This window comes from Nothoprocta perdicaria, unplaced genomic scaffold (assembly GCF_003342845.1).
Source record: "Nothoprocta perdicaria isolate Ctin4 unplaced genomic scaffold, notPer1 scaffold_40, whole genome shotgun sequence".
NCBI lineage: Eukaryota > Metazoa > Chordata > Aves > Tinamiformes > Tinamidae > Nothoprocta > Nothoprocta perdicaria.
Window position 1 is genome coordinate 4,482,109 of NW_020455644.1, and position 14,598 is coordinate 4,496,706.

The following is a 14,598-nucleotide window of genomic DNA, read 5'->3' on the forward strand; positions in this document are numbered from 1 at the left end:
TGCAACTTTATTGGCTCACACCTTAATTCAGTCAAGAACTATTGCACTCTTTTCTGTAAGTGGCTTCTGAGATGAGACAGTGCTGCATATCTAGCACTCATGTCACGGCTCCTCAGTGCTTAAAAGCAGCTGGTTATCTCTTACTACATCTTCCTTGTGGTAACAGCAGTTTGCTTGCTGTTCCAAGGGTGCTGCACAGACTGAAAGACTGTCAACTACAAGGAAAAGAAAGGCTCAGATGTGCCTTTGATTAACGCAGTGACTTTTATCCTATGTCAGATACTACTGTATTGAGTTTAATCTGACTTGTGCTGCAGCATTACACATTCTTCATGTGAAAGATTGGAGCAAGAAACACACATGCCCTGGTCTTTAAAGTTCTCTTACTTTAAAGGTCTTTAAAGTATTCATGCCAGTTATGTAGTAATGATAAAACTGTAGATCCATTTGCACAGTTGCGAGAGAAACAGGCAGTGAATTACAAATCAAAGAAAAAGCTCTTCCTCTGTGAAGATGAGGATGACCTGCCGTGGTAAATGGACAGCATTGACTGGGAACAGCAGCAAGAGGCAGAGCTGGCACAGTTCTTTGTGTGTTCTGCCTGTGTTTCCATGCTAATAGGAGTTGTGATTGTCTTTTAAATCTTCATGTTGTCTTCTCTGTACTGTCAATATGTGAGGAGTGCACTGTTCTACAGATAAAATTGCATGCCTCAGACTTCCTTGCAAAGGTACAACAGTGATTAATGCTAATGCAGCTAGACAAACAGAATAAACTTTAGCATAGAACATGAAGAATCAAGGTAGAGAAGAAACTAGCCAAGTAACTTAGTTGCTTGACCAGCGTGACATGATCCAAGGGTGGGGAACTAACCACGTTGAAATATTTGCCCTTGTTTTCAGCAGCCATGCAAGCAGTTCCCTCACTGAGGTAGCCCATAGTTTACAGCAGCAGTTATTCACAGTGCATATATGATGTTGCATTCTGCTTCTTCCTCTCAGGTTTCTTTGACCTGTTGCTTTCCGTTGCAACTGAAATAGGGACTGCACATTCACAGCCAAAAGCAAAGCCCATAGAAGCATTTGCAAAGGTTAGGCCTTTGATGAGGGCCTAATCTGTCAGGCAGTTTTGCCATGCCAATATGTATTTGTGTCAAGCAGTAAAGGTTCAGTCCTCAGCAGCTGCAGGTGATACAGATTGAATGAGAGTGGTGCTCTGACTGCAATTTATATTTATGAAAAGCCTGGATCTCTCATTCTGACTTCTGCTTTTGTGTCTTTCATACTGAATCTTGTTTCGGCTCCTTGGTTCTGACAAAAGATAATAAATGGCAAATGTTGATAGTTTCTGTTTTCCTCTGCTTTCTCCACAGAATGTGACATAGATCTTTCTGTAGGAATTGATATTTCAGGGCACACACAGCCAGGATCCACGCTGCATCTGAAACAGAGTTTAAGAACATTCCTCCCCAGACTTTTACTCCAGATGACATCACTGCCCAATATCAGCTGTACTGCTGGCTCTCCACCCAACATTAGGTTCAGGTTTCAAGTCTTGTCACAGACCAATCAAATTGTCTTTGACTCTGATTTTGAAGACTATAGTGAAGAGATCACCCAGAAGTTCTTAGATGCACAGACTTCCGTAAACACCTACCTTAATGCAGACATGCTACAGGCATTTGGGGAGAAGTTCTTTACTGTGACCTCTGATAAAGTGAAGGTAAATTTATGTGTGAATGTATTTGATTCTGTCTTAAAAAGAAGACTTTAGAATGGGCATGAAATCACAACTTAATCTTCATGAGCAATAACATACTTTATAAAAGAAGTTTATCAGCTATAAAGCTTATCAGTTATAGTGATTATTCTGTTGTTTGCATATCTTTTATTATTTAATTTTCAGTAGAGTATCTGGACCTATTTCCAGCATTTTTGACAGAATAAGATTCAGATGTATTCCAGCAAGAGCTTTATATAAGTAAAAACTTCATAAATGTGTGTGTATATCACAGAATCACAGAATATTCAAGGTTGGAAGGGACCTCTAGAGATCATCTAGTCCAACCTTCCTGCTCAAGCAGGCACACCTACAGCATGTGGCACAGGGTGGCATCCAGGCGGATTTTGAAGACCTCCAGAGAAGGAGACTCCACAACCTCCCTGGGCAGCCTGTTCCACTGCTCTGTCACCCTCACAGTAAAGAAGTTCCTCCTCACCTGGAGATGAAATATATATATATGCATACATGTATATAAAATGAGCTAATACCCCCATCTCTTTTTCACTATATTTTTAAATTGAAAGGACTGTCAGAAAATCACCAAATCCAGGTCTACAATATGTGTGTGTGTGTGTGTGTGTGTGTGTGTGTATATAGCAATCTGTGATGTGTTTGCCTACTTATGGTGCAGTTCATTGCAAATACAGAGGGTCAGCTTTAGCATCCTTATTAAGAGTGATCCAAGTTTTGTGACTTAACAGGAAAAAGTCCACAGAGACTGGAGCTGGATAGTGTGGGGAGAAGTGAGGGACCCAGCAGTCTGTGGTGTAGCTCAGATCACATATCCCACTGCGGGCTTCGGAATGGATTTTTTTCCAGAAAGGGAGATTCTGCTTGCTCTAAATTCGTGTCTACATTCACATGGAAGAGAATGCCTGTGCCATAAGAAAACAATACTTCAAGGCATAAGCCAGAACAGAACTGGCCTTTGGCCTAGTGCACTAGGAAAGTAGCAAGTAAAGCACAACTAACGGCAATGCTAACAACTGGCGTCAGCAGGACAAATCCCTCAAATGAGGATGAGGGTGCTCAGGGAAAAGATGGTTTTGTGTGCTGGTCTCCTTGCTCCTCAGCACTTCTCCTGCCATGCACACCTTAGGCCTGTGCTGTACAGGGTATACTGCATTTTGAATTATCTCATAGCCAGTTTTAATTTTAATAGTGACCCCATTTTTAATAACTCTTGCAAAGTGATTTAGTGTTGCACTTTTTTTCTTGGCAGATTCTGTTAATATTTTCGGATGGATTGGATGATTCACTGGATAATCTAAGAAAAGCAGCCACCTCCCTTCATATCAAAGGTATTTTTTCCCAGTGCTGACTCTCCAGCCTCCTACTGCCACTTTGGCCTGTGCACTGCTCCTCACTGCAGCTTTTCCACATCCAATGACTCTCCAAGATCCTGGCAGTGCTCAGGTGTCATTGGGCGAGTGAACTAGTGTTCATGCTGGCTCGTAACCAGTGTCTCTTTAAGGTATTCAGGGGATTTTCATCTTTGGTTGTACTCTTCAGCTAGTATTTTCTGTATATTAAATGAAGGCAGATGCCTTCGTTTTAATCCTGCAGTTTATTTTTGTGTTTCTGATTTGTGTCAGGACAGAGGACAGTAGAAATGGAGGAACTCTGAAATCTATTTGTATAGACATGCAATTCAGTAAAGGCAGACAGAAATCCTCTGGGTCTGTCCTTCAACTAAGGAAATGTCTTAGACCAAGTAAGGAGCTCTGTTTCCCTTTTCTTTCCTTACTTTGTCCATAGTTGGGAAATGGTGCCAGAAGCAAGCCCAAGCTTGCAGGGGCCCTGCGGTGGTCCCAGGCTCTGAGTGCCACTAGCAGCTGGGAAAGGCCCTGCGTCAGACCTGCCTCTGGCTTCTGCAGGAAAAGGACAACTGTCCTGGCACTGAAAGTAGCTCTGAGGCCAAATTGGCAGTCAGGTATAATAACTGGGATAAAAATGATTTGGAAAATTACTGGTCTGGATTTGCTGGATTTGTCTCTTTTATGTTGTTCTCAATGACTCAGTTTCATTCAACATGTTCAGTTGAAGCCATTTGGAGTGTTGTAGAGACCTGCATTCATATCTAATCATTTTGTCAGTTAATCAAGTTTGAGCATTCAATAATTGAAATTTATGTTTATTTTGAAGGCCTTGATGCACTTTTAATAGTTGGTGTGAGCAATACACAGAACTTGACCGAACTTCGGGAAATAGAGTTTGGCAGAGGGGTTGGATACAACGAACCTCTGAGTGTTGGATTTGCAAACATTGCAAGCATCTTGAAGAGAAACCTCGTAAGTCTTCTGTGATATAAACAAAAGGAAAAAAAGACAGGGAGACTTTGTTTTGTAATTTATTATATATAAATGAAATATTGCTTGTCATTTTTCAGGATATTATTGCAGAAAGGAAGTGCTGTAATGTCTGCTGTAAATGCCTTGGAGAAATCGGTAATCATGGTGACCGTGGGTACCCTGGTATGAAGGTAGGAGAGCTAAGATACAAACTGCTTTATTGCTTTATTTTTCTAGGTATTTTCTTATTTTTGTAAAAACTTGGAGTGAGCATGCAAGTGCTCACAACCCTTGTTAGGACAGACAATTGAGACACATGCAATACGATCATTTCTCTGCTGTATGTTCTATTGTACTAGTAGTACTTAAGTGCTATTAAGTTTTTATAGCTTTACCTTAGAATTTAGTAACAACATATTGCTTCCTTTCCCAATCTCCCCAAGAAGGGTGTTTAATATGGCCAATATTGCAATGAGCTCTGTTAACCAGGCAGTTAGTTTCCTGAAGTAGTGAAATATTACTGATCATTATTGTAGTTATTCATTTCACAATGATGTCAAGGGTACAGGACTGTCCACAGTGGCTGTGTAAATGCAATAGGTGGAGCCTGCTCTCCCCAGCATAACCAGATCTAATTTTAAGAAACTTGTTCTGTCTCCAGAGTTATCTGATACAATGGAAGGCAATATGCTTGAAGAGCAGTATGACTTAACTCTTATGTTCCTGTCTGCAGGGAAGTACAGGTTACAAAGGATCTCCTGGCCATCCTGGTGAGGAAGGTGGGATTGTAAGTAAACACTGTTACTTCCTTCTAAAATGATATTACTTGATGCCTAAATCTGCTGCGCTTACTCATTCAGGGGTCATCAGTATTAACTTAATGTGTGTCTAAACAGCATGTATCTGAAAGTAAACACATGGGCTCAATTGTGTGTCCACCTGTATTTCCCCATAGTTAGTGACAGTTCTTGCTCCAGAATCAGGATTGGTTAGAGAGAATCATCTTACAGCATTTTATCTACAGTATTTATGGCTAACTCATATACTCATTTCTCACGACAGACTGTAGCCAGATTCTGTGCTAACAGTTCTCACAGAAAAAGACTATCCCTTTGCTTCGTATCATGAACGTGTATCTTATAACTGGGTAGCAAAGTTAAGTTTTGTAGCATGTGGTTACTGTTTTGATGTGTTTCCCAAATCCTTTGCAGTGAGCTAATCCTGCCATAAACTTCAGCATAATATATGTAAGCCAAATTCCAACCCACTGGGAATATTTCTTCCTCTTCTGCTTCTAGAAGCAAACAAATAAAAATTTTCAAAAGAAAAAGAGGCAGCTTCCTTAGCACAAAACACAGAGGTAGATTACAGTACTGCAGCCTATAACTTGACCGTCACTCCTGCATGCAGAGAAGCAGCCTGCAAACAAGGAACGAGCCTAGGATTTCCCTCTGTACATGAGTATCCCATCCACACTGGGGTGATCCCTCTTCTCGGGGTAGATCCGTGAGTGATCCCTCTTCTTGGGGGAGATTGGCAGCTAACCCAAAAGGGCCCTGGTGAGGCTGCTTGATACAGGCCAACTGTCTTTTTATAAGAAGACAGTAGTTGGAAAGAGCATTTCTCATGTGAGATTCTCCAGATAGCACATTGTAATTGCAGTTTAACAGTTTCACTGGAAATATGTTGCCACTTGAACTCTTTTCACAGAAAGCTTCTATTTTTAACCATGGACCTAGTTTGCTAACTGACATGAGAAATTTCGTACAAGTCGTTTCCAGAATAACTTAAAAATATTTCTCTTGCTTAGTCAGGAACAGAACTGCTTTTACAATCCTTTACCAGAATGCCATGGCATAAGTGAGAATTAAAGCTAAGGTTTTACTAATTTATTTTAATGTGATTTTTTAAATACATTGAAAAGGGTGTGTCACAAAGTTTTCACCACTGCATTTTGATTTGAAAGAAGATTCTAATTCTTTTTGCAGTGGTTGAGTTGAAAATAGTTTTGAGTATTTGGCAGGGGAAGGAATTGAAATTCTAATTTTGACATCCCGGGAATCTAGGACAATCTCATGCAAAAGATACATGAGAGAAATATTGCTGCTGAATTTTCTGGTTCCTTCTTTTTGCTTCTCTTTACTGTGGAAGGATGAAGAAAGAGAAGTCATCTCCAGACTTTCAGAAAGTTCCTTCAATTTATGAGTGAAGCCAATTCATATTGAACATTTTCGCTATTAAGGGTTAGCTTTTCTCGGCATGAAAGAGTTTGAAATGTTCAGAATAATCGAGTGCAATAAATTACATAACAAAAGTAGACTTTGCTTATAATAAGCTAGAAGATGGCAAAAAGAGAGGAAAGAGATTTGCCTTAATCTTATCTTACGATATAACCAGTGACCAGCTTTGTGTGGATGACTTAATATTCTTGCTTGCTCCTCAGGGAGAGAGAGGTCCAGTGGGCTTCAATGGGACTCAAGGAGACAGAGGATGTCCAGGTGCCAGAGGTTATAAGGCAAGTTTGTCACTTTGAAAAATGTTCTTGTCTTGTTTCCCGTAAAACTCTTCTCAGTACTGAGGACAAATCGCTTTGTCTTCCTGGAGGGTGGATAGGGAGATAGACCCAAGACTTTTGCCAAATTTCATCCATGCTTTATTTTAATTTCAGGGGTCCAGAGGCTATCAGGGAAGCCAGGTACGTGATCTTAAATGTGACTAATTTTCTGTAAGGAGAACAATGCTCTGCTCCCTACTGAGGTAAAGTATTGAAGAGGCAGAGCAGAAAGGGAGGAAAAGATATTGTGACTAATATTTATTGTGGATTCGGACATCGTTTTCACCGAGTCATTACTGACACTTTTTCATTATTCAAACTTCTGTCAACTGCTTTTGTTAGCCATGGTTTTTGCAACTCCATTGATTTAGGCTTTCAAACATACCTGCTTATCCAAAAGTTGTCAGTAATTTCTTAATACAATGTGAGGTAAGAGAAAGATCTTAAAAACATTAGGTTGCAAGCCAGAGTAGTAAAAATAGAATTTGTATTATATTGGATGCTAACAACAAAAACCCTTCTGAATTTTTGAGACTCCTAAATTTGTCCTAGACAACATTTACTCACAAACCTGAGCAGCTGCACATGCAGGAAAATTCAGATAGAGTTTTTCAGTTCTGTTTGAAGCATTACCCTTTACAGACTTCCCTAATCTCCCCATGAATTTACTCCCTCAAATTTCATTTTCTATTCTTTTCTCTAAATAATTTCTCCTTTAAACAGCTGAAATATAGAGCAAAAAATGCAATACTGTGTTTTTAATACTGTGAAGTTTGGCCCAGGTTTGCTGAGGTTTGGAAAGAGGGAAGAAAATTTAAGATTGGAGCAAAACTCATGATTGCATACTCCGTGTTCAGCATCTTTCTGGAATACTTAATCAAGAAATGTTTGTTTGTGAACATCAATATCAAAATGTACAGCCAGATAATTTTTTTGGTAGTACATTGAAAACTCTTGTAAATAAATGAAATTTCTCTCAAGAATTTTACTAGGTACTTCTGTCCAGTTCAATTTAGCATCAAAACTTACCAAACCATTGTTATCTATAGGCTCTGTCAGATTAAGACTCCTGGTGATTTAAACAGTCATTTAGAACACAGTCTTGTGTCCCTTTAAGTGATTTCTTAATTATCATTTCAGCTTTTAGAGGTTAGAATGATTGTGGTCCCTGCTCATTTCATTCTTTATTGCAACTAAAAACACCACTGTTAATTCTTCCTATTTTATCCCAATAGGGAAAGAGGAAAGAGGTTCTTCAAAATATCCTGAAAAAATGAGCAGAATTTGACCAGATCTGAAACATTTTTAGGGGCATACATTACTGAAATAAATGTGTCACAGCTTCAAATCAGTTCAAAACCCTCTTTTTCATTTGTGCAACGTGTTAACATCATGAACTTTGTAAAGTTGGAGCTCTGTGAGGAACTGGCTTCTGTGAATGATTACACCATAATCATTTGTTTCTGCAGAGAGAAGGGGAGGACAGCAGTCTGTTAGCATGGGAATAGGGATTGCTGTTTACACAGCACAAAGGCACAACAGGCTGACTTCATTATCTGTCCTCCCTTTTCCTACATCAGCTAGAAGTAGCCCTCTGCATTTTATATTTCATATTTGCGTTCCTCATGTTGTCTTCTCAGACTTGCGATATCAGTGCTATTATAGCTACTACACTGAATACAGGAAAAATTTGGCTTATTTGGCTTTGAATGTAACCATTGGAATAACATTGTTCTAGACTGTGAATGTCAAAAGCAGTCCCGGTGAAATCAAGCATCACTTTTCTGACACAATAACGAAGCGGAATTTAAAACCTGGATGAGACCTATAATTTTAATAATCATTGTTCATAGTATTCCCTATTCTTTGCTGTGAATTATTTTAAAAGTCAGTACTTTTTTTACAGTTTCTTTTTTGTTAATTATTACTCTTAGCTATTCCTGCTAGCCATTACTAAGCACCTTTCTTAGTGAAGTTTCCAAAAGCAGGTGAACGTTTCTCCTTCTATATGAAGATGTTTTCCTTATCCAAAGAGGAAAGTTCCTGAAGCTAATAGGATGTTTTTGCATGTTGCTACAGGGTGAGCATGGTGAGCATGGAATCGATGGCATTGATGGAGAACAGGTAATCTTTGCTTCAAACATGTAAGTGCAATTAAAGAAGTTTACCTCAGGGTTCAGAAGTGCAGATTGTGGTGGCTTTGAGTCGACTTGGAACCTGAACAAATTCAGTTGTTTAATGTTGGAATTGCCTATCTGGCAGAAATCAGATCTTGCTAGATAGTTTGGGAACCACACTTGCAAGAAGGAACATCCATTAATTATTTGTGTTTCTGTTTTTTCACCCTTCGTGGGTCTAGGGAGAACGTGGATCTCCTGGTGCTTCTGGTGAGAAGGGCAGGCCAGGAAGGCAGGTGAGTTATCCTTTACAGTAATGTTTAGATCTCACAGAAGCCACTGTCATCTTTGCAAAATATAATGCCAAGTCTGTAGTGGCTGTGACTTTTTTTTCTACCAGATGCCTGTCCTCTAAAATAACGTAACTCTCTGTTATAAAACAGTGCAACTCCATTGCTTTACACATATCTGTGTTCACTTATCTGGCCTTCCTGTACTGCACATACTGTCTCTACCCATACCCTAATTGCTTGTGCTGTCTTTGTGACTTAAGGGCAGAAAAGGCCCCAAAGGAGAATCTGGTGAGCGAGGAGAACCTGGTCTAAGAGGAGATCATGTAAGTGTACCCCTGCATTTTTGGTAGATTGTTAAGATTTTCACTGCAACAAATGCCTTGATTTTTGCGATGGGTTTACATGAAATGTGATGTGTTTTGAAGAGTTCTTCATAATCCTGGACAGCACGGAACTTCACAAAGGGTATATGCCAAAGATGCCAGGAGTTTTGAACTGTCTAGCTGCAGAGGGACTGATGTTTTGATATGTTGCTTGGAAGATGTTTAAGCCAAAAGACTCCTAGTTGTTCTATGCTTTTGTTTATTGTTTATTGTTTATTTTTTTAAATAAAATGATGATCTTTCTGCTTGACTTTTCCAGGGGGAACCCGGGATTAGCAATAATGTGCGTGGTCCTGTGGGTGAAAAAGGAAACTCAGCACAGCAGGTAAGCATGTTGTTCTGTATTATGAAGAGAGAAGATCTGGATAGTTGCTAAGTTTGCAGGATAGCACATTGCTATCCAGTGATCAAGCAGATCTTTTCTATATTTTTGTGTCCCTTCTTTAGGGTATGTCTGCAACACAGAGAGTTTTGAGAAATCCTTGATACTGTAAAATGAGTAAATAAATAATTTAAAAACTACTGCAGTGAAGGCTATGTAAATATTCTCATGACCTAAAATGACAAATTGGGTCAGATCTAAGGGAAGATATGTTGCAATTTTTGCCTGGATTTGGCAAATATGGATGTTGTTCTAGAACAAATTGGAATCAACAGATTGAGAGGCTTCTAGTCATGGATTACAGGGATTTTATTGAAAATATTTTTGGAAGAAAATGCATGGGATGTTCACACATTGTGCAATTGTGCATATTATCTAACTACTCTTTCCTTGGAGTGGCAGATGAACGCTATTGTCCATATTAGAATATAAAAACTGTTACATGTGCTGTCTTTTATGAGACATATCTGTGTTTTAGGAGATGTTTGAACAATACTACAAGAAAAGAAATCTAACACAAAAATCATAACCTATTTTACTATCATACTTAGTTTCTAAAAGAAGAAAAACAAAAATGAAATGTAGTTGAAAAATAGTATGCAGATGACCATGGAATACACTCTGGCAATTCACATCGCTGCTTTCTAATCTGTCTTGAGAAGTTCAACTGAGACTGAAGTCGACAAATGTAATCCCACAAAAACCTTCACCAAATATCAGATGTTAGTAGCTGATGGGTTAGAATTTAAAAGCAAACTTGATCTCTTCTGTTTAATTTTTTTTGTTGTTTGTTTGTTTATAGAGAACTTGCAGAAAACGAGAATCAAATATGTAGCAAAATACAGCTGATTGCAGTGAAATTACAGAGAACTGTTCCTTCAGGAAAAGAATCAAAGAATCATAAAAATAAGAATGTGCAAGTACAAGAAAAGATAAAATATTTTAAAACCTTGTGCATTCCTTTACTTTGCAGGGGGATCCAGGACCACCAGGACTCCGAGGAGGCCCAGGTCGTGCTGGTGCTAATGTAAGAACAATATAGCATGTAGTCAGTATAGTGTGGAAGTAACCGATGCAAGACACAGGGAAGTTCCAGTTGATAAGATCAGTTTTCCTCTCCTTCTTTTGGTATCATAGTTAAAACAGCTGAAATGGCAGGCAAAAAATCCAAAGTTCACAAAGCAAAAAATATATGGCTTCAAATTTAGCAGCTCTTGTGTATTGCGATAGATAATTTTCTAATCAGGAATATACTACCAGCAAAAAAAATCCAAGTCTGACTAATGTGGAGTTCTAAGTCCAAAACTTGGTGATGAGCCAGGCTTTTCTGTAAGCTTAATTGCTTGGAGATTTCAGCACAAATAAAATCTATCCCCGCTTCCTTCCTGTGTCTCTTAGCAAGTCTGTCTGAGTCTGTATAAGCACAATGACTGCTGAGCTGCTCCTTTTAATCTACTAGAGACTGGCAAATAGGAAAACACCTTTTGTAGTCCTTTAGAAAGGATCCCAATGCTAATGTCTGGGATGCTGGTCACTCTGTAGCCAGGCTGCAGAAACATCCTAACAGACTCTAGTGAAGCTCAAGTTTAACAGTCTCTAGTCTCTAGTCACTAGTGTTGCTGAGCAGTATGTGGAGGGAAGCAGTGCTGACATTTTGACTCAGTGGGAGGAGGAGAGGGCTCTTGTTCTGCTTTTTCTTTGCCCTACGGCAGTGGGCTGAATAGATGCTTTCCAGAATATTGTTGGGGGGCCTATGAGTGGTTTGGAGTAGGGAAGTTCCTCTGCACTTTCTAAGGGTCTAGAGACTTTCTTTTGATAATGGTACTACTTATTCTAGCTTTTCTATCCCCAATTCACTGTTTCTTCATCTTTACCTTAAACAAATGGATTTTTTTTTCCCATGTATTTGAAAACAACATCTGATTTCTGTTCACGGCTATCAGCAGATGTTTTCCATATTGCTTGATGTTCTGGTTGTAATCTCTTGTGCCACTCCCTCCTAGGGTGCAGAAGGTCGAAGAGGCCCTCCAGGCTTAAAGGTGAGTGGCTAGAACTCATGCTCCTTATCTATATGCAATTACATGTTCAGCCAGAGCTTTTTGTATTCTTAAACAGGAAATCTCAGTTTGAGACAAGACACTGAATTCAATTTTATTTAACAATCAAAAGTTAGTTTCAAGCCAACACACCTTTGGGACCTCAAGTTCATGTACTAGTGACCCTCCTGGCTTCTTCGCCTTAGAATTGGAAAGGAGAACTAAAGTTTTCATGGAAATAAAAGGTTGATTTCTTTTACTATTAAGGCAAATTTGGAAGGATAAATAGAAGGGAGAGGTCACAAATGGTGAAAACAATGAGCAATTCGGCTCCATTCCTGAAGCACAAGGCTGAAAGCTGGAGAGTTTCCACCTCCTTCCCTACATACAGACGTTCAAGGACACAGACCCATAAAACTCTTTTGTAGAGAATCATTCCATTTTATATGGAGTATATTAACAAAAAAAGCCTTCTGATATTTCTCAAACCTGTAGGCTTCGTCCTTTTTGGTGGTGTAATAAGAGAGAAGAAACAAACTGCAGAACCATATTCTTATGCAAAACAAAACTTACGCTGGCCTTGATTTTTCAGGAAACAAGAATTCACAAAGTTTGTCTGGGTTTCACACCAGGGACATTTGCAGCTTTCACTGGAAATTATGACTTGTTCATATGCAAAGGAATAATGCATGTAGACTAACACTGTTCAGCTAAAGTTTTTTCCCCCACTGCTTTTCTTCAGAAGGTTAAATCATGTGATTATTATATGCTGCCTGATAAGTTCTTAAAAAATAATTTCCAATTAAGAAATATAGAATTATGGAAAGGTGTTTTTTTATGACTTATATTTTAGGTTTCTTAAACCCAGACAAAATCAAACCAGATTTGTGTGATGTGCTTTGTGTGATACTTTGGCAATATCTTTGTCCTCTTAAAGGTGTACCCTGTGTTGGAGTCTGGGGAGTGGGCAGAGTTGTAACTCCTGAATAAACGTGTGAGCCAGTGTTCAGTAGAGCGCCTGCACAAGCACAGTCAGGGCTAAACTCAGTCTACATTTACAATAGGTTAAGTTCTTTCTTTCAAGTCATACTGATGCAGTTCCAGAAGTTCTAATACCAAAGACAAGACAGGATGGAGTGCGTGCACTCCTTGTCTCCACCCTCAAGCAGTATTTATTTCAAACTCTGAGCCAAAGCTCTGTTGCTTTTTCTCAAAGCTCACAGTTTGGCACATATTTGGCCTGTACAAAACTTCCTGATGCTGCTCATCTCATCACGATTTGATCAGCTTGTTGTGTTTGTTGTATTTCTCACGTTTTTGTTTGTGGGTACAGTGTGTGAGTTGAAGTCATTGCTATTTTCTTAATCTGGCAGCACATACATGACTTTTCATTAAACTTTTGTATAGACTAAGTGCTTTTTCTGTAGCATCAAGAAAATTTAAACTGAAGGTCGTAAAAGTGAAGCAGAAGACAACAGTTTCAGCAGAAAACAGACCAGCTGGGAGGATCTTTTACAGAAACAATATTTCTTCAGCAACAGTCTTTGATATAACTTTTATTTCTAGCCTTCTTGCTCCTCTCCTTCAGTCTAGAGGAAGCAGAGTTTTGCTTTACATTTGTCACTGCCTTACTGTGTGCTGTGGCCAGGTAATGCAGATTTTTGACACTGCAAGGTTTTCCATGGAGAAGTGACAGAAGAGAGAGCCCAGCAAATTCCTCAAATCATGCTCCAGTCGCCTCTTGGCTTCATGCAGTATGAGGTTAAACCTTGTTCTGAAGTTTCTGCCCTGAGTGGTTTCTGAGAAGCATGGTTTGGGTTTCATTTTGAGATCTTTTGCTGTTTAGATATCTCAGGAATAAAGCCCAGAATATTTTGATACCACCTACAAACAGAAGGACAGAACCGTGCTTTGGCTGCTCATAGGGACAAACATAACTTGAAAGACTTTTTTATAGTTACTGTTTCCTATTGCACAAGTTTCTTTGCATGGTTTCTTTAGACATGTTAAATAAAATATGAAGCAACAATCACTTCAGTCTATTAATGATAGAAAGGGAACAATGTCTACTCTAGGTCCAATTCAGAGTTCATAGAAGAAGCTGGAAAGTGAGTTTTATTCATTGTGCCTAAGAAAGATTTCTTCTATTTGTCTCCGTTTGCATTGCAACTCAAGTATTTTTCTTTTTGTGAAAATCTGTTTCTAATGAAGTTTTAAAGCAGGAATAAGTTTGGCATCAATCTGCTGTAACAGTAGATTGTTCTTCTCTGTTCAGATAGACAGTAATCTTTTGCAACAGTTTTGCTCCTCTGGCTTTTTTTTTTCTTTTTTTTTTTTTCTTTTTTTTTTCATTGGTGTATTGATATCTCTCTCCTTTCGTTCACAGATTAGAGAATTAGTGGGTACTGCCTTTTGAATATGTTTTTCTCTAAAAGATTCTTTCCAGAACCGTCACCTTCCCAGGAATCTTCAGGCCTATGTTTATCATCTCTTTAGTGAAAGAAGGGCTTCACTGGGGCCTAGAATATCTTGTTGCTAAGCATCTCTGTTTTGTTCTTATCAGCAAAAGAGAAAACTTTTCTTATGGATGGTAGCTATACTCACTTATCATCGTTGAACACTACGAATAGCCATGAGCTGAAGAGCTGGAGAATTTTTTTTTCAAGATCTGGCCTCATTGAGTGATCAGAGTACAAGCTGGGGAGTACAAAGACACTTAATTCTTGAATGATTTGTGAGGTTGTGGTTACCTCCCTCCCC

At 38.9% G+C, this 14,598-nt stretch overlaps 1 protein-coding gene across 1 annotated transcript in view; it reads left to right on the top strand.

The window, feature by feature from the left end:
- COL6A6 (collagen type VI alpha 6 chain) overlaps window positions 1-14,598 on the top strand; it is a 42,755-nt gene that overhangs the window by 14,024 nt on the left and 14,133 nt on the right. The window contains exons 9-21 of the mRNA XM_026045541.1: window positions 1,373-1,722; window positions 3,005-3,083; window positions 3,928-4,073; window positions 4,172-4,264; window positions 4,807-4,860; window positions 6,517-6,588; window positions 6,742-6,768; window positions 8,707-8,751; window positions 8,987-9,040; window positions 9,298-9,360; window positions 9,680-9,745; window positions 10,776-10,829; window positions 11,806-11,841. Coding sequence (XP_025901326.1) covers window positions 1,373-1,722; window positions 3,005-3,083; window positions 3,928-4,073; window positions 4,172-4,264; window positions 4,807-4,860; window positions 6,517-6,588; window positions 6,742-6,768; window positions 8,707-8,751; window positions 8,987-9,040; window positions 9,298-9,360; window positions 9,680-9,745; window positions 10,776-10,829; window positions 11,806-11,841 — 1,139 coding nt within the window. The remainder of the gene's footprint in view (window positions 1-1,372; window positions 1,723-3,004; window positions 3,084-3,927; window positions 4,074-4,171; window positions 4,265-4,806; window positions 4,861-6,516; window positions 6,589-6,741; window positions 6,769-8,706; window positions 8,752-8,986; window positions 9,041-9,297; window positions 9,361-9,679; window positions 9,746-10,775; window positions 10,830-11,805; window positions 11,842-14,598) is intronic.